Source organism: Thunnus maccoyii, chromosome 21 (genome assembly GCF_910596095.1).
Source record: "Thunnus maccoyii chromosome 21, fThuMac1.1, whole genome shotgun sequence".
Classification (NCBI taxonomy): Eukaryota; Metazoa; Chordata; class Actinopteri; order Scombriformes; family Scombridae; genus Thunnus; species Thunnus maccoyii.
Window position 1 is genome coordinate 8,895,329 of NC_056553.1, and position 24,212 is coordinate 8,919,540.

Sequence of the window (24,212 nt, forward strand, 5' to 3'; positions counted from 1 at the left end):
ATTTCTGATATAACTTTTTTTTTTGTAAAGGGAGTCTGAGTATTATGTTTTATTCAGTAGCAGCAGAGAGTCGGGTTGCCAGGTTGTGACAGCCAGGTTTGGGAACTGATTGAAGGTGTGACTCAAGCCAGACCTTGTGTGGTAAACATCCTTGCTCCCTGTTGGCCTCTATTATCTCTTTTATCTACTTTTTGCATTGAAAAACATCATTATTTTTACCTTGCTTGCAGCTGTTGCGGCTCTACTTTACACTGATCCTACCTTAAAAAAATATTTGATACATAATACCTATGAGTTTGTGGCTTTTTTTTTTTACAGTTTTTATTCATTTTTTGGCCTTTTTTTCTCTCCTTCTTGTGTTCTGTTCATACTCTGTCTTCAATATCGAAACATTAGTGAACTGCAGGCAAAATTTGTCATAATGTGACCAGTATTCACATTACTCAGGATCAACAATAGCCAAAATACTTGCGCTTTAGATGGTTAGGGTTGTCTGTGTTCAATTTTCTTGCCTAAAGGATCATCTCAGGAAAGACGAACACTCATAAATCAAGGATGGCCATGTGTGTTATCTCCCCAGATATGGGTCTGGAGTGGGCTCCACGGATTAGAGACGTGACAGGCTTGGTTAATGGAAGACAGCGCCCAGACCCTCTATCCTGGTAGTCTGTGTGATTGAGTATGGAGGAATATGATTAATGATTCAGAGGCTGAGTTTAAATAGTCAGTGCTTTGGGGTTCTGCTGTGGTGTATTTTATATCCTCCTGTGAAGAAAGAGGGAAGAATATGTTTAATGAAATGGAGACGCTTTCTAGGGCAAAGAAATTTGAGATTATTGATATTGACTGCTGCCTGGGCTGCTAGTTCTTTAAAAAATCATCTTTTTACATTTAAATATATATATATATTCTGTTCCTTTCTACCCTTTTTCTTCCTACATGTTTAACAGATTTCTCTTCCCACCTCTTCTCTCATCTCCTTCTCTGCCCCTTCTGGAAATGGAAACTTGGTTTCCATAGTTACTGAGGGAGCACCACGGTTAAATAGTGGTCACAACATTGAGGTCACATGGATGGCTTTAGATTGTGTGTGTTTCTATGACTCAGATGTTTTTGGGAGGGTCTATGGATACCAAAACAATGCAGTCTTAATCACTTTCCTTTATTCTCTCCCTCCACATCTCTCCAAGCCTGTATCACAGACACTTCAACAACACCCGCCTCTGTACTTCCTGTAAAATTACTCACTGTACTTCTGTATGTTTCATGTTTCAACACGTGTATCCATGGCTCATTTCCGGCTCAGCACAACTAAATTTGAACGACAGAGCGATCAGCTGATGTTGGACTAAACAGTCTTAATACATGTTTTCAGATTTGCACAATTCAGTGTAAATATTCTTTCACTGAGTATTATTAAAGGAAAAGACTCTTCTACATTTTTTTCTTGATGTCAATAAATCCTGTTAGAAGACCAAAACATCAATACATCGCTTGTACTAACAAGTGTTTTATAGGTACCCAAAGCATGATATAGCTTATTTCTCTGTTGTCCAAAAGCTATCAATCGTTGCACTGGGTGACTGTATCGATTGATTGGTTACAACTAACAGGACCACTTTAGTTTATTTTGACTCAGTTCCACATACACCACCCTGTAAATACTCAGCCGAGCATCAAATATGCATTAATCTGCACCTGAAAATAGACTCCATCAAATGCATTACTTGCTCCTATTTAAGTAACATTTGTAAAAAAAACTACAGTTCCCAGCTTCTTTAGGAAATTATTTATTTATTTTTTAGAAATAAAACTATATATTTGTGACCAGGATCTTAAAATGTACATCTTCAGTAGAGGTCAGAAAGAGACGACCTACAGTAAAACATTGTTGCCGTTCTATTAAATCTGTTGCCAATAAAAAAAAATATAGACTTTTGTCAGCCTTGTCCTTTAAGCAATAAGCCAATAAGGGTTTAGACAAAATAAAAATAAAATACAAGTATGTGTCAAAATAATTCTCACACTGTCTGCAATTCAGCATCCATCATAAGCTATATAAGCCCACTGAGAGAGGAACTGGAATGATGTTAGCTTTGTGTAAATGCATGTTCGGTTTCTCAGATGAATGCGTAGAAACCACCCGGTGGGAGCCCAACTAATGTTTCACATTAGCTGTGTTTAACAGTGTCAATAAAGGACGGAGGGGAGGGGAGCAAAGGGGAAATTAATAAGCTCTTGCACGCTCCTGCCTCTATGACTTTCTTGCTGTCTGGATAACATAATAGGACCAATATTCCCCACAGGCACCTGCTAATGGCTTGTCACTACACAGCCTCCTTATGGAATTGAGCTCGAGAAAGAGAATATGTCAGGCTCTCTGAGATGGTTGTGGCATGTTAAGTAGGCTGTTTTGATGCTCTGACTGTCATAATTCTATCCATTGTGTTCACTGTAAAAGCATCCTTACAAGACATTTTGCCTTGTTACAATTTCACTGGCTTAAAATGCATTTTGATAACAAATGACACCTTGTTTTAAAAAAAATACTGTGTATATACATATAAAAGATCTAAAAACTTTTGAAACTGCATCAGAAATGTATGAATTTATCAAATCTTATTTTGACTTTCATAAAGGAAGACAAGATTCAGATTTTTTAGACTGAAAGTTATACAGTAAATTCCTTTTTTTCAGTGTTATCAGGAGGCTAAAATAAAATAATTGCTTCTTTTTTATCATCCCAGTGTTATCCTTAAACATTTCAGCATGGTAACAAAACCAAAGACAGAGACAGAGACATCCTCCCAATCCCAGCTGTCACCTTATTCATGCACTGGTACACACACTGTGGTACTCGTCTAGTGAGTAATGCGGTTAATAAAGCAATCTAGTTTAACTAGGTGAGTGACAAACACAGTGGTTCAGTAGATTAAAGGCTAAGGAGCATAATGAATGCAAGACAAGACTGCACGTCTCTTCTGAACACCTGAGGAGACAATTTCAGCTGTCGAGCTGCACTCTCGCTTTGCAACGCGGGATCCTTGAGAGAAACGATGTATAAGGAGACACATGCTGAAAATACACAATTACAGGGAAATAGTCCAGTAATTCATGAATCTAAAAGGATATATGATGATGTGATGGTGCAAGTCTTTTGTCATGTCTGATCATCTTTCTTCCTCTTTCTCTGCAGGTGTTCTAGCATTCCTAGCACTGCCAGTAGGACTGTTGTCATCAGCACAGGAGCTGTATCTCAGCCAGACGTCCCAGGACTCTGTCTCCATGGCAGCCACCCACAGCAGCCCCCTGTCTGCCCCCAAACCCTCCCAGCTGGACTTGCATCAGGAAGGCTCCAGTAGTGGGGAATGGTCATCCACAGGAGGCACTCAACCCTCAGACATCATCCTTCCTACTGTTACACTCCACCCTTTTGCCTGGCTTCACCCAACCCACACCTCCAGCCTGGCTCATGAAAAAACTCCCATTCATGACACAGATACTGTTACCCCAAACACTGTGAGCACCAAGCCAGATCATGTGACTGAAAGCCGTGTGATTCAGCCCCAGGAGCCAAGCTCTGATATTGTGAACCAAGGCCACATGCACAAATTGGTCAGGGTACCTCAAGTCTTTAACCCAGTTACTGTCAGCACTAACCAGGCCAGCAGCAGCAGCAGCCCTAAATCTCCCAGCACAGATGTCCCAAATATAGATGTGGAATCTGCTGCTAGAGGGGCTCCAAACCCCCTGGCCCTTATGTCCAGCTCTGGATCAGACAGAGGAGACACACTGGGACCTGAGCTCTCTCCACACCATGTCCAGCCTCTGAAGTTGAGTGAGGAGGAACCCACAGACCCCAGCCGGCAGTATGTTCCAGATCAGCCCTCCTCACTGACCTCCCTCTCCTCTTCCTCAGTGGATGATGATCTTGCACTAGGTTTAAATCTCAGAAAGCAGGCTTGGGGTGTCCCAGAGGTGGCTGCACACCACACCATCACCCTGAGGGAGGTGCCTGCGAACATGAACGAGCCCCCCACTGCTGGGCTGGTGATAGAGCCAAAGGAAGGGTCTGTCTCTCCTGTCGAGAGCCCGCCAGAGAATATAACTTCCACTGCGTCCACCCCAGCCCAGTCCACTGAGCCCAGCCCCAGCACACCCAGTCCTACAATCATCCAAAACAACCACACCGCAACCAACGAGACCACTTCTAAGGACAGTCATGTTCAGGCTGGTCCTCGCTCATCACCTCAAGGTAATGGCACAGACAATGACCCTGTCGGACACTGGTCGGGGAATGTAACTACATTTGGAGAGTTGCTCGCTAACAGCAGTTCAGTCAAGGAGGCGCCTGCTCAGGGGAACAGCTCAGAGTCCCCTTCAACAGCCAGCAGGAACTTCCTGAACAGACAGGTTCCCGCCACCACACAGGACCCCTGGACAACCGGCAACAGCTCAGGCCCCACCGTCGACTCCCCCCTGTCCCGAATGACCATCTGCTTGAGCAGGATGGATATTGTGTGGATCGTGCTGGCCATCAGTGTGCCTGTGTCCTCGTGTTGTAAGTAAAGTCATAGCTTGAAAAAAAAAAGTTTAAACTTTTTAAAAGTGTCTTTAGAGTTTCACTGACCTCAATTTGAAACCCATTACTGTCACTGTCATAAAACATTTCTATTTAAGGAAACTTTCAATAAGTCAGTATTACATAAGATATCACACAAATCAGTATATACAGTAGATAAATCTGAGATCTTTTTGCATTTGTGCTAAGATTTTGTGATTTATTTTCACTTTCTCTCAACTTTCCTGATCTAAATACACCTCAGTTAGTGATCTCCTACATTTCCCAGAATGCCTTTTGACAGTCCCCAGAAACACCCTGAGCCTGAACCTGTTGCATTAATTCAGAGACTGCAACAGTATATTAACAGCAAGAGAGTGAGGGTTACACAATTTTTGCATTTTTGGCCTATTTAGACCGCTGTTGAAGAAATAGGGATCATTTTTTTATTCTATGATTGCTGAAAATGTGTCCTTGATATTTATTTCTGAGAGACTGACACAATTTTGGTTTTAGATGGCTCAAAATGAATATAAGCCACAACACTAGCACCTGTTTCTGGCTGTCTTCAAGTGTTTTAAGGAGGAATTTCAACATTCAGCCACAATTTATTCTAACAGTTGTCCCAGAACATGACAGCCTCTACCTGAGCAGCTAGTGTGGGTGCTTTCAGAAGGTATTTGAAGCAGCCGCTCACTGTGCTAACCCTCATTTTCTCCTGCTGTAGCCGTGCTGTTGACTGTGTGCTGTATGAGGAAAAAGAAGAAGTCGTCAAGTCAAGAGAACAACCTCAGCTACTGGAACAACGCCATCACCATGGACTACTTCAGCCGGCACGCTGTGGAGCTGCCCAGAGAGATACACACTCTGGAGAGTGAGGTACAAACTAGCGGCACACTGACTCTATTACTATTATTGCACTGCACACTGAAGTGGTGGGACATTTACTTGATGTTTCAGCATCAGTCAGCAGAATGGTTTTAATGAGTACGGAAACAACAAGAGGATCCGTGTCCAATCTCTCCCGTCAGCAAGCCTCTAGGCCTGCTGAAGTGCACTTGGGTATGACACGGTATCAATAAAATTTACAGGGATGCTTTCTGGAAAGAGCAAACAAAGAAAAGCAAGCATTTCTCTGTTGGGAATCTATTAGATTACTTGTTAGTAGCTTCACATCAACTAAATGCATTTTAAAGTTTTATTAGTATGCCAATAATGAAAGTATATGTTGATATTAATGCATCCTTTTGGTTCTTGTAATCCTTGTTGGAGCATGATGTTGACTAATTCTAAAATGTGGCAATAATACATTAACTAAGTCACTTAATCTTTTCATAAAAAATAATTTAAAATTAGTTTTTTTTTTAAGTTTCCAAAACTAAGAAACAAAACATAAGCATTATTTTGTCGATATGATGAGCATGGCTGTAGAGGACATCGAGGTCATGTCCTCTGTAATATTTATGGTAATTAGACTATGACATTACATCATTGCACACAAATTGCACATATTGCAATATTTAGAAATTTGTTACATTAATATATATAATTATTTTTAATACAGAGTTTGGTTGGTGGCTGGTTAAAATGTTTTTAGTTAATTTGGACTCATTATTTCAGAAATCCTGGCTGCAACGATGGTGATGAATTATTGAAGGTGTTTTAGATACAGGAGCTATAGACAAAATAACAACACTTCATGATAAAAGGATCACTGTATAATAAATTATTAATATTCTTCAGCCAGTCCCCTCTGCCTACATATTTTACATCTGTCATGTCTTTGTCAATGTTCCCCTTAATCATTTAACCTGCAGGTCGACCGCAGATAATTTGGCTTCATAAAGGAGTTCTTAAGTCTCATGCTGCTTTGAAAACTCAAGTCTGTCAAGCTGACAAATGCTTCAAAAGTTTAAGTCCGTTTCCATGAGGTGTTTACATCATTTATAGTGACAAAAATAACAGATATCAGGCTGATGACAGTGAATCCTTGCTGAGTAACAGTAGTAAAGCAAATGTGCACAGTGACAGTTTCTTCACATTTACATAAAAAAAAGTGTATCAACTTGTACAACATCTGAGTTTTTGGTGCATTATATTGCCATCTGGTGGAAATGGTAGCACAACACTGGTGTTAATTTCAAATTAGTGTTAAATCTACAGTCTCCCTTCTTTTTATTTACAATATCATTTTGATTTATTTTCTTTTTTTGCTCTGTTTGCATGTTTTTTTTTTCTCTCCAGTTACCATTTCACTATGTGTGTCTCTTTTTCTTCTATTCCTCTACCATTGCTCAATTTGCATTCCTTTGCTGCCTGTTGGGGGCGTCAGGAGAGGGAAGCTGAGGTTGGATCATGTGTAGGATGCCCCTGGTGACACCCAGGTGTTGTTTTTCCCCCTGCTTTACCTGTTCTCTGTAGACCAGCAGCCTCATAGCTTCCCTGGTGCTATAGGTAAATGACAGTGCTTTGGGGAGAAAAGGACGCCGTGATCATAAATGACAGCGTTAGTTTGATTTGATTGGAGCTTGCTCATAAAATGGCTTTCATCCCTGCTGTAAAACAAATTATTTTAGTTTTTTTTTCGCATTCACACCTCCCTCCTCCGGCACTGCTTATTACTGCTGACTCACCATCAACAACCGTTTCTACATCCCCGCCCCCCACCCCCCCAAACTAAGTCCCTCTGTTGCCTTGTTTCTTCTGCGTCATCCCTCCCTTTTGTCTCTCCACTCTTGAAGCTTTTACACCCCCCCCCCCCTCCGCCTCCCTTTGTATCTCTGTTCATCTAGCTTTGTCAGATATCTTTGTTCACCATCTCCTTAAAAGCCCCGGGGTGCACTGAACCCATATTTTATTCTGTTCGCTTTCACACTAAAGTGTCTGCTCATTGCCTGTAGAGTGACTTAGATAGAGTAGACTGCAGCGTGTGCACTAATAGTGAGCCCTGAGGTGTGAATCATGTATCACAGCCATTGTTTAGCAGTTAGGCACCTGTGCTAAAATTTATCTTTCTGTGCGTGCATTTGCAGGAGCAGGACACCTGTCTACCCCCTAATGGAGACTACAGCGGCAGCAGCGTGGTCCTGGTTAACCCTTTCTGCCAAGAGACCCTCTTCATCAACAGAGACAAAGCTTCTGCCATCTAGAGACAGAAAAAGAGAGACGCTGTTGGACTGGACTGTCAAAAATAACTGCATTCTCCTCTTCTACTCCCCCTGCTGTTGTTGTCTATTTTATATATGTGGTAAATATTCAGAGACTTTGACTTTATACTGTATATTACAAACACAAAGAGCAACCAGAAAGAAGAGTGATGTAAACAGACACTATTTACTATGAGGATGCACCTGCATATTTTTCTGATGTACATTTTCTACAAAAGGCTTAATTGTGATAAAGGTTTTTATGTCTTTATAAAATACAGAGTATACGTGGTTTTGTTTCATTACAGTGGCTTGATGGTGAGTGCACTGTGGATGTTGCCACATGAAATCTGCTTTAGAGAGAGAAACGTGCTATAAAAGCATTAAAAGCTGTTTGTAATTTTATTTTTCCTTTTGAAAATCAATCCCAAAATACTTATAGCCTGTTGAACTTGAATATAGCACCTACCTACTTGGGGGGGAGAGAGAGAGAGGTTTCTGGCAAAATACTGTATGTGAAATCTGGGCCCGTATTTATCAAACTTCTAAGAAATACACTTATGAAGGCTCTGAAGACGGAACTAAAAGAGTAAAAAAAAAAGTTATTTGCTAAAAGTGAAGACTAAGCAACTTTCTCTTCCTTGCAGTGACCTTTTTAAGAGCAACTCTCAAGTGATCACATGACTGATAATGATAATAAGGAGAACTTAGTACCACATTAACAAGTGCAGACAATGAAGATGAAGAAAGCGATAACAAACTAAATCAATGGTCACTTTATTCTTGTTGTTTTCACAGGAAATGGTGGTGTAAGATCCAATCGAAAGCAAATAATTGGCTTCTGAAAAACGTATTATTAATCATGATCAATTATAATTTGCCAATCACCCTAAATCCTGTCTCAGAAAGCGGGTGGTCACTTCCCATCTCTACAATGTAGTCATCTAAGATCTCCTCGTGACCAACTTCAGAGACCTCTGAGGCTCTGTTATATTCAAGAGCATTGCTAAGTGATTGGAAATTTGATTCATGGCTGTAAAAGTTTGATAAATACAGTTTCAGGTTTTAATAGTTAATCGGAACAGAGTTGGTGTGATTTCTGGGTTTTCATCCAGATGTTTTTAAGAGATGGTGCATCTGTCAATTAAATAGAACTGGCTTAAAATGCCTTTTCCCCCTCATGTGTCACCAGCTTCTCTTAAGAGGGACCACGTAGATGTCTTAATTCCTTATGTTGAGTTGTTGTTGGCCCTTTATATATCTGTGAGTGAATGCCCTGTTTGTGCATGTAAGCATACTGTGTGAGAGGGGTTGAGATGTGCTGTATGTGCTGCCCTCTTAACCAAATACCACTGTTATGTTGAGTCGAACAAGACTTTGCATCACTTTTAGCTCAGTTTTATCTGTTCCTGTGTGTGTGTGTGTGTGTGTGTGTGTGTGTGTGTGTGTGTGTGTGTGTGTGTGTGTGTGGTTTGTATGCGTGCCTCTGTATGTGTTTTGTTTATCTCGGTCTCTCGTCTGTATCGTGGAGTGGCTACTGGTTATAGCCCAGTTTGAGAAAGACTCTCTCAGCGCCATAGGAAACAATTAGACCAACCTTGCTACTGTAAGTGTCTCCCTCCATAAATAACATGTTTGTCCATCAATGCAAACCGTGTTTGTTTCAAGTACAAATGTTGAATGATTGTGAATTACTTGCTGGATCACATAATATGTGTTAGAGGCTGTCAAAAATCTTGACCAATGAAAAATACTGAGATAAATAATGTCTGCTGAATATTTACTGTGAGCACATACAGAGGCAATTTAATTAAAAAAAATGCGTTTGAATGTTTTGTTTAATTATTGAATTGGTGGTCCTTCTATCATCTGTTTTACTTTGCATTGCTGCAGCTTTATTCAATAATTACTGCTGCCTGCCTCTATCGTCGCTAAAGATTTTTCTGCATTGTGAGATATTGTTCTTAAATCACTGACACAAAAGGTGACGTCGAATAACACAAATAAACATGTTGATATTTCCTGCATTGGCTGCTCACAGCGGAGCTTGTTGTTTTGCACGCTCAAAAGTGGATATTTTACAAAATGTTCAGTGGCACGGTGAAGCAGTGTTCAACATTATGTATTTTTTGTACTGTAGTATACACTGTACTTTTTACTGCTGAGCAATAAAACAAACAAAAAACACCGTATGACCTTTTTGTCTGATTCATCAGGTTGGAGAATAAATTTAGTCGACAGGTTCGCTTCCACAAATTTTGCCATGGGTTATGGTTTTTTGATACCAAAGTCCAAAACATTGATGTCAAGCAAGTATGTTAGATATAGCTACCAGTTTATAACAAGGCAGCGTACACCTGTCTAGCTGACCACAGCACATCCATTGATGCAGTAGGCTGGAATTTTCTCTTTGTGTGGCAGTGCTGCATGTGGTCAAGTGACCCCCGGCTCCGGGAATCTGACGTCACTTCAGTAATCTGTTTAAAAGTCTGCTGTACTGCTGAGGAGAGGCTTTATTTGACATGCCTGTTATTAACAGATTTGTAGGCCCCTTTAAATTTGGAAAAAAAAACAAAACAATTCAATTCTTCAAAATCTTTATAAATAAATAGATGAGCACGTGTTTGGTAAGTTTGGTCCAAATTTAAAGTGATTGTATTGCAAGAATTTAAAGTTTTCTCTATTTAAAATGTATTTTTGGAGATAATACTCAGTCAAAATAAAATGTGGAAGTGGCTTATGTTTTAAACTCCATCTTTTTCCTGATTTAAGCTGCTCTATAAACAACTGCTTAAATGCATCCGCTCCACTCGGGTGTGTAATTAAATGGTTAGGCTCCTGTGAGAATTTAGTTTTAAAACTAAAATGAATTCAGCTAAACTAAACTAAACTAAAACACAATTTTAGACCTGTTTTAACCTTGAGACAGAAAGCATTGAAGACTTCATTAATCCTGGAAGATTTCTTCTTAAAGCCACATGATACTTTAAATAGATAGATAGATAGATAGATAGATAGATAGATAGATAGATAGATAGATAGATAGATAGATAGATAGATTGGATTTTGTCACAATTATGAGATAGAAAGTAAAAGTTTTGAATTACTCTCTCAACTAAGTTTTCAATTATCTCCAAATATGATACAGAATCTCATAACTTTGACTCATATCTCAAAAGTCAGATTAATTAAAAAGAAAAACGAATTGTAATTTAACATCTATTTCTTTACTTTCTGTTAAAGTTCCTCTCCGGTAAAAAATGTGTTTTTCTTCTTATTCCTTCAGCTGAATGTTTAAGCTTCATTGTGCAGAATGATGTATGTGCAGTTTGACACTAAACGTGGCTGTTGTCATGTTCATCTGCTGAAAGTGGAAAGTTTCTTTGTTCTCACCTTAAATCTGAGTTAAAGGGGTGGGCTTATGAGCATGATTTGTGACATCACAACTAGTTTGGAGCCAATCAAGGGCCAATATTCAATTTAGACAAGTGTGATGTGGAAACTTGAAGCCTCCAGTTCATGAACACTGAGAATGGAGAGTGAAGTAGGAGACATCTTGTGTCCAACAGTTAAACTTTTAAAGTGAAAAATATGGAGAAAAAATTATGGAGAAGAGGAAGATGTCATTTTAAAGGTCATGTATTAAGACATATGAAAATACTCTGCTTGGAACAATAATGTGTGTCTGATATGATTGACAAAAAAAAACAAAAAACAATTTAACACTTTACAATCCTTGAAATCGCATCTACTCCTTCTCCCTCATTAAAAAAATCCAGAATCTACGAATATTGTTCATTTTAGAAATATCTCCTACTTCACTGTGAAGTCCATATTCAGTGTATGTGCACTGGAGGCTTCAAGTTTCCACATCACACTTGTATAACTTGAATTTGAACCAGGATTGGCTCCAAACTAGTTGTGATGTCACACTTCCTGCTCATAGGCCCGCCCCTTAAAATCAGATTTTTGATGAGCTCATAGAAACTTTCCACTCTCAGCAGATGAATGTGAAGACATCTTTCCAGTGTCAAACTCTGCACACGCATCATGCATACCTCCTCCCCATCCTATCCACCCACAATAACCTTCCCAACATCCCCACTAATGGGCCAAAATAATACGAAATAATGTGTGTGTGTGCTTTGCTTGCTTGTTTGTTTCTTTCCTTTTAGCACTTGATTTTGTTGTGATATATAACTGTCAAAACAGACGTGAAGTAAAGTATTTGTAATTGTCTTTTGTAAAATCCTCTGAATACCAATAAAAAGCAAAATAAAAAAAATGAATAAATACATAAACAAAACACACAAACTATTTCTTTTTTTTCATTATTTTATTACTTTTACAATTATTTTATCATTCTTGCAACTGCAAACTAATTATAACAACTGTTAAATTGTTATAAGAATAATGGAAGAATTATTACTATTACTGTAAGATTAGTTTTTAATTAAATTAAATAAATTAATTAATGTAAATTGAAAACAATGAAAATAAAATGTACTTATATATATTTAGTTTATATATATTTGATGTTTTTTATTTTATTTTTACTAGAATTGCTACTCTTGTTTGTTTTGTTTCAGTTGCACAATATTGCTTCTTTTAACAGGGTCCTGTCTAGACGGTAACCCTAGATTTGCAAACATTTCCGAAACTCTCGCGAGATTTGTAGGGAAGTGGTAACTTTAAACCACACCACGTTCAAGTGATCATTTTAACCCAAACCATGGTCTTTCCCTAACCAAGTGTTTTTTTTTTCGTAAATCTAACCAGACCTTAATTACAGCGTTGTCACATCATAAAAAAGCGAGAAAATAATATTTTTGAAGCGGATCACGAGAGTTTCGCAAATCTATGGTTACCATCTAGACACGACCCATCAGGTCACCATTTAATGCTTAACGTTGATAATATTTCCGGGTTGTGGGTTGAAGTCTTTCCGGGTTACGGTGCAGATTTGTCACAGCCCTTGCATGGCATGGTTGACAGGACAGCCAGAGATTGAGACATTTTTATCAGTCTGTAACACAAGTTAAACTGTTAAACTACGGAGTAACGTCTCATCTGACGGTTTTAACAGCTGTCCTCACGTCTCTCCGAGAGCGTATTTTTTCCCCACATTTGTCATTGCTCTGGTACAGCTACTAACTAGTTAACGTTGCTCTTTGAAAATGGCGGATGCACCACCAGAGAAGAGCCTGGACGATTTCTTTGCCAAGCGGGATAAAAAGAAGAAGAAAGAAAAGGGAAAGGGCAAGGAGTCCGCCGCCGGGCCCACGTCCTCCGTGTTGAAAAAGACCAAAAAGGAGAAGGAAAAATCGACTAAAAACGAGAATCAAGACGCGCAGATTGAGAAGGTAAATAACTGCTAGGCGCTAGTCTCCGGTAACTTTTTTAATTTTAATTTTTGTACCTCAGCAGCGTCTGATGGGTCACCGGTGTCGTGTGAAATTATGTACCCCCCATCAAAATCTGTCATCTTACACCTTTCTAACGTTACACCCAGCCAAGAGGGGTTGATCGCTGATTGACGCCGGTTGGTAGCATATGGCCACCCCCGGCACACACTGTGACGGGGTACATATTTCGTCATAACACGCGTTTTATGCCTTTTTTTAGTAACCCAGCTGTATTTGGACGAGTTGTTAAAACCGTACCGTTTCACAATATTGCATGCAGATGCTTTGAGACTCGCATCTTATAGCTGTTACACTGACATGGGCCTTGTGTTTGCATGGGGGGAGGCTGTCATTACCCCCCTCTTTGAATCGTGGCTTTCCAACTAGGCCGAGCCGCCATTTGTCACAAGTTTTTACGGAGTTACAGCATTTTAGCTTCCTAACGAGATGTAGATAGAGCGATAACACAACAAGACGCGGTGACAGAGATAAGCTGTTCATTTTTTTATGTTGAACGGCCTTTAACACGTTGTCCAAAACAGTTGTATCACCATTTTGGTTTTCTTCTTGTTCCTACAGTCAGGGCCGGTGTTGCATCGTATTTGGTGACCCCTCAGATTCTGTTACCTGCAGTGTTGGTTAGATTTACGCATGAGGAGTGAGATGGTTAGGTTATGAATATCAGGGCATGTCATATAATCTGATGGGTCACCAAATACAGTATCCTGACTATGCTGGTGCACTAGGTGAGATTTCAGATTGGAGCCCCCTAAAAAATGCAATACTAGTACCTCCAAAAATGAATTCACACTAAAACGAAGTGTAAAAGGGGGTCAAGGCACATGCAAGAGTGTTTGGTGGCTGTCAGGCAAAAACTTACCGACCAGTAAGGCTTTAAAAAGCAAACCAGATGAAAACCCTGTACAACAGCAGGGAAAACAGAGAGGAACAACTTTATGAATGTTGAACATGTGCTTATTTCTAAAAGCTGTATACAAGCACATCTGTCAGTAAAAAAAAACAATCCAAAAAACTGTCCCACTCATGTGACATCCCCTATGTGGCCTATACCACGAGTTGCCCCTGCCTACAGTTGAATGTTCGAACTTCACTGTGAAGAGTTTGACACTAGAAGGCTGTTTTCACATTCATCTGCTGGAGAAAGGAAAGTTTCTCAGCACTCATTGAAAGTCCAATTTTAAGGTGTGGTCCTTAATGGAGCATGATTTGTGACATCATTAATAGTTTATAATAGACAATCTTGATTCATTATTCAGCTTGCACAAGTGTGATGTGGAAACTTGAAGCCTCCAGTGCACAAACACTGAGAATGGACTCTATAGTGAAGTAGTAGATGTAATTTTTAAGGCTTTTAACAAGATAATTTAACTATTTTGTGGAAAAACCATAAAAGACACAAATTATTGTTCAAAGTAGAGTATTTTATATACATCTTAAAGCATACCTGGAGCTGATCTTTAAGAAATAATGTCCACAGTGCAGCTGCTTTCCAAAGAGCCTCACTTAATTGATTTTCCAACATTTCCAATAATATTTAGATTTTCTGTGTAAGGTTGACACCAGACAACCAGACATTATAGGAGATAATGTCATTTTACTGTAATGTGCTTTGAGTTAATCTGTCTTTTGCCCAGGAGGACGAGGAATGGAAAGAGTTTGAGCAGAAGGAAGTGGACTACAGCGGGCTTCGGCTCCAAGCTTTACAAATAAGGTGAGAGTTAAATGTCTCCTCGTCCGCATGAAGAGTTGTCATCTGTGTCTTAACAGTGGTGCCAATTGCAGAAATTACTGGTGCCCAGTCTGTATTTCTAACATGTAAAAAAAATCCTACTGACTGTAGAATTAAAGTCAGCTTTTCCTAATGTGCACCGCTCCCCCACATGCAGATATTTATTCTTTTATGTTGTTGTGCATGGGTTGCGGGGGAAACCGTTTGGCTTAATGACAGTTAGCCAGGCTCCAGACCTCTGAATTACTACCCACACCTCTTTTTTTTTTTTTTTCTCAGTCATTAAAATAGCGAAATGAAATGGCATTTCACTCTGAATCCTACGCTATTATACAGCCACCTTACAATTTTGTTTGATGCACAATACATGACTCATGATGCTGTAAACAAAAGTAGACTGAACACAAACTGACTGTAGAAAATTCAGTATTTACTCTTTAGGCTGAAAATGTGCAAACCTCCTTTCATTTCCACCATTTTTTGTTTTATTTTATTTTTTTATTTTATTATAGTTTATTTCAGAGCTTTCAGAACAAAATACAAATATTAGGATCTCTTAAATGAATAAATAAATCACCTTGTTTCACAAGCAGATGCTTGATGTCCAGAAAACGAAACTGAAGTCTAGATAAGAGTGTCCTTATGATAGTGTTGGACTAGCACTCTCCAAACATCTTATCTCTCCACACACTATAATTATCTAAACAAATGTGGTGATTACTGCCATTCAGTTCCATTTAAACAACATAAAGGAATACACTGAAGTGGCATGAATGGAAACACAGTCAGTGGAAAAGTAGAGACAAACAGAAACAGATTTGCTCTCTAGACACCTTGAATTGAAGCAAAAATGTGTCAACTCTAGTTGAAAATGTTTAATTGAAGGGAATGTAGAGAAATAGGAAGGAGAGGAAAATAAGAAACAGGATTTCTGAGTAACTTAAAGTAATAATCTCAAAGATTTTCATTTAAATAAATTTCTTTTAAGTCACTATTTATCGCCGGATGAGGTAATACAATGGTGATTGAGCCTATGACCCACTGATGAAAGTATTATGAAATGGGTGTCGGTGGCAACATTCCCTGAAAAAATCACAAGTGGCACACAGTTAGTGACGTGTTTTCCATCACCCAGCAGTGATTGGTCCGCTAGAGAGGGTGGGCGGAGCTCACGCAACAGACTCGTTCTTCAACTTACTTGTGTGTGAAGGGGCGCACTGTTTTTTCCGGTCTGATGTCACACATGCGACACTGTTAGGATCTCTGGGACATTCATGGGATCGAGATCAAAAAACACACCTGCAATTACCATTTATCGCCATAGGTGCCGCCAAAGAGAACAAAACAGAGATTTCAAAGATTGTTACTTTAAGGAGATTTGTAGAGCTGTCACACAACATAAAAGCTCCTGACCCTTCATACCGCTTAATTAAATATCCCTGAAGGTCAGCGATAGTGCAACAGATCCTCTCTGCCACCTCAAAATTTTCACAAGATTCTGTCTAGAGGCACCAGTTCAACTCAAAATTGTGTTTACTTCTGCTTGACTGTCTCTGGTTGTTTGCAGTGACGAGAAAGAGGAAGAGGACTATGAGAAGGAAGAGGTTGGTGAGGACGGAGAGATCATTCTGGTCAGTGGAGACAAAGTGTCAGGGCCCTGGAACAAGTCTGGAGCTCCTCCTCCTCCTCCTGCCGCTGCACCTGTTGGTGAGTAAACCAACTTTACCCTAACCCTTTACTCTAATCCTTATTTCGCAAATATTTTTCCAACAAAGGTGTCAGGAATTAACAGGGTACTGAATGTACTCTGGGCCTTTTTTTTAAAGGTCAGGATGCCTGTCAGGACACTGCTGGGTCTTGGCAACCTGAGACTGAACACGTTTTCCATTGCGTTCCAAGCCACACAAATTTATTTTTTTTAATAAAACAATCATGAACACAGCTTGATGCAGTTGTAAACATTTAATTATTTAGGTTTATACAGAGTGTTTGTTAATAAAATAAAAAAATACTCTAGGAATTCGCCCTTGAAAATCTTCTAACTGGTATTATTTCTATAATTACAGAGGATGTAGAGGTGCCTGAGGCAAAGCCTGCGGGTGTATATCGCCCTCCAGGGGCTCGGCTGACCACCACCAAACGAAGCCACACCCAGGGCCCTCCTGAGATCTTCAGTGACGCACAGTTCCCCTCTCTATTGGCCACCGCCAAGCATGTGGAGACACGCAAGTAAGTATAGTATTAGTGAGAGTAGTTTATATTTCTTGATATTTATCAGGAGTTTATGGTATTGTTGCAGTTTGACTGAAGCGTTACATCTGTCTTTTAGGGACAGAGAAATGGAGAAGACCTTTGAAGTTGTGAAACACAGGAACCGTGGTAGAGAGGAGAGCGGTGGCGCTTCTATGCAGCACTTGCAGCTTGACAACCAGTACGCCATCCTGGGGGATAAGTAGAACCGCTCCCCTCCGTCCCCTGGCCCCTCCAGCACGGTCCTTTCCAGCCCCCTTGAAGGAAGCTGAACTCCAGCTGTGTGGACTGCAGTCCTGACAGAGCTCACGCTGCCACCATCACCACACCGGTTACTCGCACACACACAGTCTCACATACACACTTACACAGCCATACAGCGACACTCCCTTAAATAGATCATTAATACACTTTTACATACAAAACATTGGTTGGCAAAACTGAAGGACTGCATCTGAAGGGGCTGCTGAAAGAGGGAATAATTGAAAAGGAATTGGCAAAATACACCCAAACAACACTGCAGCAGCAACAAATGACGACGTAGTTGTCCTTTGTGGATTGTACTCAGAGCAGCGGTTGTGTGGCGCAACTTCTCTCTGGACTTCAACTTGCTTCGATAAAGCCACAGAGGACCGAAGATGACTTTAGGCAAGATGATTTTACAAACTTCTGTGAAAATATCTATTTTTTTGCAAGATCGTTATAACCCAATCGCACATGGTATTTTGGGGTGTTTTTGAGTTGCGGTTGGGGCTTCGGGAGTGGGGATACTACCTCAGCAGCATAGCTGGTGGTGACTATGTGGACTGAGCTTTTTTTCGCTGTGGTGGTGAAAGGGGCAAACACCAACCCCCCCACATACAAGCTGGCCATCAGGCTCTTTAATTTAGAAACTTGAAGCTTTGTTTTTTTTTTCCTTCACATGATGATGACACTCTGAAAAGATCTATGGACAAGAAGTGATAGGTTGTGGTCCTCATGAATTCCTTTTTAAAGTGGCCTTACTGATAGAGAGAAACTGCTTTGTCATCTGAAGAGAACTTTGCTTGTTGTCTCACGGGCTGTTGCCTGCCTCTGGATCTCACCACTCTGTGAAAAAAAGATACAAAAGAAAAAAATCCTTCTGTTCGAGAATGTAGTGCTGTTGTAGTTTGCCTGATAATTACAACTACTAACTGTCTTTCATATCCACTGTTTGATTTTGCTGCCCTTACTTTATTTTGGTGTCTTTAGACATCCGCAAATTAAAGCTCACTTCTAATCCAGAAACAGTTAGTGGTAACTGAAACAAATGCTTTACTGTGGTTTGACACCAGATGTCGCAGATGTTACCGTATCAAGAAAATAATGATGGAAAACCACTTTAATGCATATTTGTTCAGGTCCTTCGCCCATATTGAGTACAGTGGTACATTTCAACCCCAGTTTTTAAGACTTTTTTTTTTATCAAGGCTTTCCCTTATAGGTAAACCTACCGTCTCAGCCGTCATTGAAGTTGTGTAGAACAAGTAGCTTGTGCATAACTCTGGTCCCAGAGAGTTACAGCGATTACTCGTCTGTAAATACAAACTGTCACCAAACCAACAGAGCACTATCCACTTACAAAACAGCAGTATGCCCAGGAAAAATCTAATCAAATGGGGTTTTTACAAGCATAGTTATGTTTAGAAAGGTGAAGAAGAACTGGATTTATGTTCTATGTTTCTGTCCTTTCCATAAAAGATGTCTGGGAGCGTTGATCCCTGCTGGGACACTTTGGGTGGACGTAGATAATATTTGTAATGAAAAGAGAAGAGCCTAACACAAAAAATAAAGTGATCCTTGTGAAAGATGTCTGGTCTGAATCTTTGAAAGTGGGTATTTCTACACAGTGTCTGTTTCCAGAGAAAGTGTGATCATCCATTTGTGGTTAAAGACTTGTGTTAACCTGCTATCCCTCCCATAAATACCATCTCTTCTTTAATTTGTTTAGTATCTGAGTTTGTTGGTAGGTGTCAATTTTGTCAAATGGTAGAAAAATAACATTTTCAGGGGGTTTAAATTGACATTAAACCAAGGAAATTGACAAAATGAAAGAAACTTCTCACACAATAGTTTTCATTAAATGTGTATTTGAAAGAGACAGTAAGACCAATAGAATGATTGATTAAACAGCCACTTTGGCCCCCATTAGGGTTTAAAATGTGTTGTCATCGACTGAGTTTAACCCCTCCTCTGTGTCTTCTTTCATTTTTCTGTCTCCTGAAATAAGATAAACAACATTTACAGAATACAGGTTAAAAATTAAAAGAAAATACTTGTAATTGCCACACACTCTCTTGCTATTTCTTATTACTGAATAATACTACTGAGAGTATTAGCAACATTGCTCAATTTCTAAGGTTTTTATTCTGAATAAATGCTACTTGTAACATCATATAAACATTAATTGCAGCAAGTGCTGAATAGTTTCTTACCTTGGTCTCATTCTTGACAGTTTGGTTATGTAGAAAATCAGTCCCATTACCTGTCTGAAGGAAAAAATTAAATGAATTCAGGATCTCACTGTATAATTTTGATGTACTGTTAAGTATTCTGAAAAATATATCTGAAATTCATTCCTCCAAAATATATTATTCTGCTATGTTGACACATCTACACGTTACCTGAAGTTGTATAAACTACCATATTAAATATGTTTTGTGCAGCTACAATTATGGAAACTCATGGGTGGTGCTAAAAACCTCAATTTAATCTAATAGAAGAGGCATTCAGTAGATGGTGAATGCTAGGAGACTGTGTTTTAAGTTTAATTTACAAAATAAACGTGCAGATGACAAAAAGCACTGTTTATAATGTTCTATTCTATAGAGGGATACATAGTGTCCCTTAAAATGTTCAATTAGTGGCTCACATTTACTTCAATTGCAAAAATATCCAGGGCCAGACCTTTATTTGAAGAATAACATCCTCTTAACATTAATTGCAGCGAGTGCTGAATAGTTTCTTACCGTGGTCACATTGCTGTCAGGTGCAAAACCATGCTCATTTTCCATAGGGCTCCAGTAACCTACCTGAAGGAAAAAATGAAAAATAATCCAGGAACTCTCTGTATAGTTTTGATGTATTGTAAGCATGCTGAAAAATATATGTGAAATTCATTCCTCCAAAATATATTATTCTGCTATGTTGACACATCTACAAGTTACTTGAGGTTGTATAAACTACTAGTTAACATCCACTAATTTTCAGAAGGCCTGTCAGTGATCTCTTGAACTGCATGGGCCTGTCTTGGAAAATAATAAAATTTCTTTCTCCTGCTCCCACTTTTACACATCATTTTTACGTTATGTTTCTCTTCTTACAATTTTTACAGTTGGCTTCGGGGTTTGTGGAACTTCTTCGGACCACTGGAAGGAAAATGCATAACACTTGAATTAAATGAAAGACAATAACATATCCTTTTTGACATTTTATTTACCTTGGTCCTGCAAGGTCATTGACATTTGATTTTCAAACAAAGCAGCAAAATAATCAATCAATCAAGAAATTGCAGCCATATGATACATGCTCCTATTTATTGACTGATTCTTGCAAAAAAGTACTTCCAAGCCCTGTGAAACATGTTTAACACTTTTTCGTTGAACAGCCATAATTACAAAATATAGAGTATAGTAATTAACACCTGAAGGACTAATATAGGATTGCTTTGTATCAGTTCCAGCTGGTTACGCAAAACAATTTGCAGAAATTAAAGTCATTGCAAAGTAGCAGTAATTTATTTAGCAGGTTAAAGCCAGTGTTATGCATAACTCATAAAACTTATACAGCAATAAAAGACGTTATTATTTTTATTTAAGTTATTTCCTTGTCAGAATCATCAATAAATCTATCACAGTGGCTTACCGAGGCTGCGAAAATAAGTCCCACCAAACAGAGTAGAGTAAGGCTTCTCATCCTGAACAAAAATTAGCTTTGTATCTGCTTATAGACCGTCTTTATAGTGTCCATGTAGGTGGAGACGGGCAAAGTTCTGCACTGCAAAGGTGTTTTGTGCTTCACTTCTAGTCTAGTTCAAAGTCCAACTTGGTACATTTGTTGGCAAAATATAAAATTGCGCACTCACACAAAGTCTACATACTGTTCTCATTTTCAAGCATCGCTGTTCGAACATGTTAAAAGAATAAAACAAAAAAAAAGAAGCAACAAAATAAAATATATAAGTAAGAAAACAAAACAAACAAACAAAATCACAAAATTACAAACCAAACATTCAAACAACACAAGAACAAATATGTCAGGTTTGAATCAAACAAAATGTCACAAGTCCATCCCATATACTTTCAATATATTATTTATAATCATTTAGATTTAATTAGTCTTCCAAACATTTTCATTTTTTCACTGCAGTTCTTCCATACATGAACTCCTTTGATTGTGACACAATGCTATTTTGCATTTGTCCTTACTAAATGCTTTTTGAACACACAAGTTCCTCTCAGGTCATGTTTACATACTCTCATTTGAAACAACCCTTGGATACTGTTGGGTAATTGTTGATTTTTTTACTCTGTACATGATTTGGGCAGTTTTGAAGTCAACCAGATCTTTCAATTTTAGTGCTTTTGGGTTTGTTGGTTCTCATTGTTTACGATTCTTATATTCTTGTGGCTCTTTTTTGAAGTATGAAGATTGGATTAGTGTTTGTTTTACATGTATTCCCTCACACTTCCACACAGTAAGTTATATATGGGAGTATAAAGGAACAGTATAAGGTGTATAATGAAGCTTGATTTAAAAGATCGTCGGCTTTATTAAGTATTGCAATGGATTTTGATATTTTAACTTTGATATAATTTATATGTGACTTCCAGCATAATTTATTATCTATTATCACTCCAAGAAATGTAATTTCAGACACTCTTTTGATTTCTACATCATTTATCATGAGTTTCTTATTTGAGCTATTTGAACAATTACCAAAGATTATGAATTTCATTTTACTTAAATTCAGTGTTAGTTTATTTGCATCAAACCAACTCTCTTGCTTTTTCAATTCCTTTTCCACTGTATCCAAAAGTTGTTTCAAGTTCCCCCCACAACAAAGAAAATTTGTATAGTCTGCAAATAGAATAGTTTTCAATGTTTTGGACACTTCACATGTATTATTTATGTACAACATAAACAACAAACATCCCAACACTGAGCCCTGGGGAACCCCACAAGTAACATTCAGTAATCGAGATTTGAAATTTTGTATCTGAATGTATTGATATCTATTCTCTAGTTAGCTGGTTAGTCAGGAGAGTACTATCCCTCTAATTCCATATCTTTGTAATCTTTTTAATAATAAGTTATGGTCTACTGTGTCAAATGCTTTTTGAGATCCAGAGATACCCCACCTGCATATTCTTTATTTTCTATTGCCATTGTTATTTCTTCTACAAATTCCGTAATTCTGTGCAAACGAAGTTGTCTATTAGCTCTAAATCCATATTGCTGTTCATATGTACATTATGTTTTTTGATGAAGTCATCTAGTCTTGTATAGAATATTTTTTCCAGTATTTTTGAGAATTGTGGAGGCAAGGAAAAAGGTCTGTAGTTTTAGAGTACATGTTTGTTTCCAGCCTTATATATTGGTATGACTATATCTGTTTTCATTTTTCTTGGAAATACACCAGTTTGTAGAAACTGGTTACAGATATGAGTCAGGTTTTGCTGTACATTCAATATTTTTAACTGTGAACATGTCAATTCAATTCCAGTCTGCGGACTTCTTACTCTTGAGATTTTTAACAGTGTCAATAATTTCTTTTTCATTTGTGCCCCTTATAAACATAGATTCTTTAACATATATATCTTTACACTAAAAGAGTAATAAAAAATTAAAACCGTAATCCATAGCAACACTGAAGCTTGTTTTCTAACTTCAACCATTAATTTGCTAACTGGAACAAAGAGCCCTCCTGAGATCTTCAGTGACGCGCAGTTCCTCTCTCTACTGGCCACCGCCAAGCATGTGGAGACACACAAGTATGTATAGTATTAGTGAGAGTAGTTTATATTTCTTGATATTTATTAGGAGGTTATGGTATCGTTGTAGTTTGACTGAAGTGTTGAATCTGTGTTTTAAGGACAGAGAAATGGAGGAGACCTTTGAAGTTGTGAAACACAGGAACCGTGGTCATCTAAAGAGAACTTTGCTTGTTGTCTCACGGGCTGTTGCCTGCCTCTGGATCTCACCACTCTGTGAAAAAAAGATACAAAAGAAAAAAATCCTTCTGTTCGAGAATGTAGTGCTGTTGTAGTTTGCCTGATAATTACAACTACTAACTGTCTTTCATATCCACTGTTTGATTTTGCTGCCCTTACTTTATTTTGGTGTCTTTAGACATCCGCAAATTAAAGCTCACTTCTAATTCAGAAACAGTTAGTGGTAACTGAAACAAATGCTTTACTGTGGTTTGACACCAGATGTCGCAGATGTTACCGTATCAAGAAAATAATGATGGAAAACCACTTTAATGCATATTTGTTCAGGTCCTTCGCCCATATTGAGTGAAGTGGTACATTTCAACCCCAGTTTTTAAGACTTTTTTTTTTATCAAGGCTTTTCCTTATAGGTAAACCTACCATCTCAGCCATCATTGAAGTTGTGTAGAACAAGTAGCTTGTGCATAACTCTGGTCCCAGAGAGTTACAGCGATTACTCGTCTGTAAATACAAACTGTCACCAAACCAACAGAGCACTATCCACTTACAAAACAGCAGTATGCCCAGGAAAAATCTAATCAAATGGGGTTTTTACAAGCATAGTTATGTTTAGAAAGGTGAAGAAGAACTGGATTTATGTTCTATGTTTCTGTCCTTTCCATAAAAGATGTCTGGGAGCGTTGATCCCTGCTGGGACACTTTGGGTGGACATAGATAATATTTGTAATGAAAAGAGAAGAGCCTAACACAAAAAATAAAGTGATCCTCGTGAAAGATGTCTGGTCTGAATCTTTGAAAGTGGGTATTTCTACACAGTGTCTGTTTCCAGAGAAAGTGTGATCATCCATTTGTGGTTAAAGACTTGTGTTAACCTGCTATCCCTCCCATAAATACCATCTCTTCTTT

The 24,212-nt window shown here is 38.5% G+C and overlaps 2 protein-coding genes across 4 annotated transcripts in view; both read left to right on the forward strand.

The window, feature by feature from the left end:
• The window catches only part of tmem108 (transmembrane protein 108), a 49,443-nt gene extending 39,548 nt beyond the window's left edge, over positions 1-9,895 (forward strand). Inside the window, exons 3-5 of the mRNA XM_042398605.1 lie at positions 3,197-4,561; positions 5,289-5,440; positions 7,594-9,895. Of these exons, the coding sequence (XP_042254539.1) occupies positions 3,197-4,561; positions 5,289-5,440; positions 7,594-7,710 (1,634 nt within the window). The 3' untranslated portion in view covers positions 7,711-9,895. The remainder of the gene's footprint in view (positions 1-3,196; positions 4,562-5,288; positions 5,441-7,593) is intronic.
• Positions 9,896-12,541: 2,646 nt separating this feature from the next.
• On the forward strand, positions 12,542-23,431 carry cdv3 (carnitine deficiency-associated gene expressed in ventricle 3). 3 transcript variants are annotated; one of them, XM_042399747.1, is made up of 5 exons: positions 12,542-13,070; positions 14,771-14,844; positions 16,430-16,569; positions 16,929-17,091; positions 23,227-23,431. In XM_042399747.1, the coding sequence occupies exons 1-5, from the start codon at positions 12,885-12,887 to the stop codon at positions 23,399-23,401; spliced, it is 738 nt and encodes a 245-aa protein (XP_042255681.1). In that variant the 5' UTR covers positions 12,542-12,884; the 3' UTR covers positions 23,402-23,431. The 3 variants fall into 3 exon arrangements, with proteins under 3 accessions (XP_042255681.1, XP_042255680.1, XP_042255682.1); XM_042399746.1 differs by having other exon boundaries at positions 12,548-13,070; positions 14,768-14,844; XM_042399748.1 differs by lacking the exon at positions 23,227-23,431 and adding an exon at positions 17,192-18,943 and having other exon boundaries at positions 12,624-13,070; positions 14,768-14,844.
• The last annotated feature ends 781 nt before the right edge of the window (positions 23,432-24,212 follow it).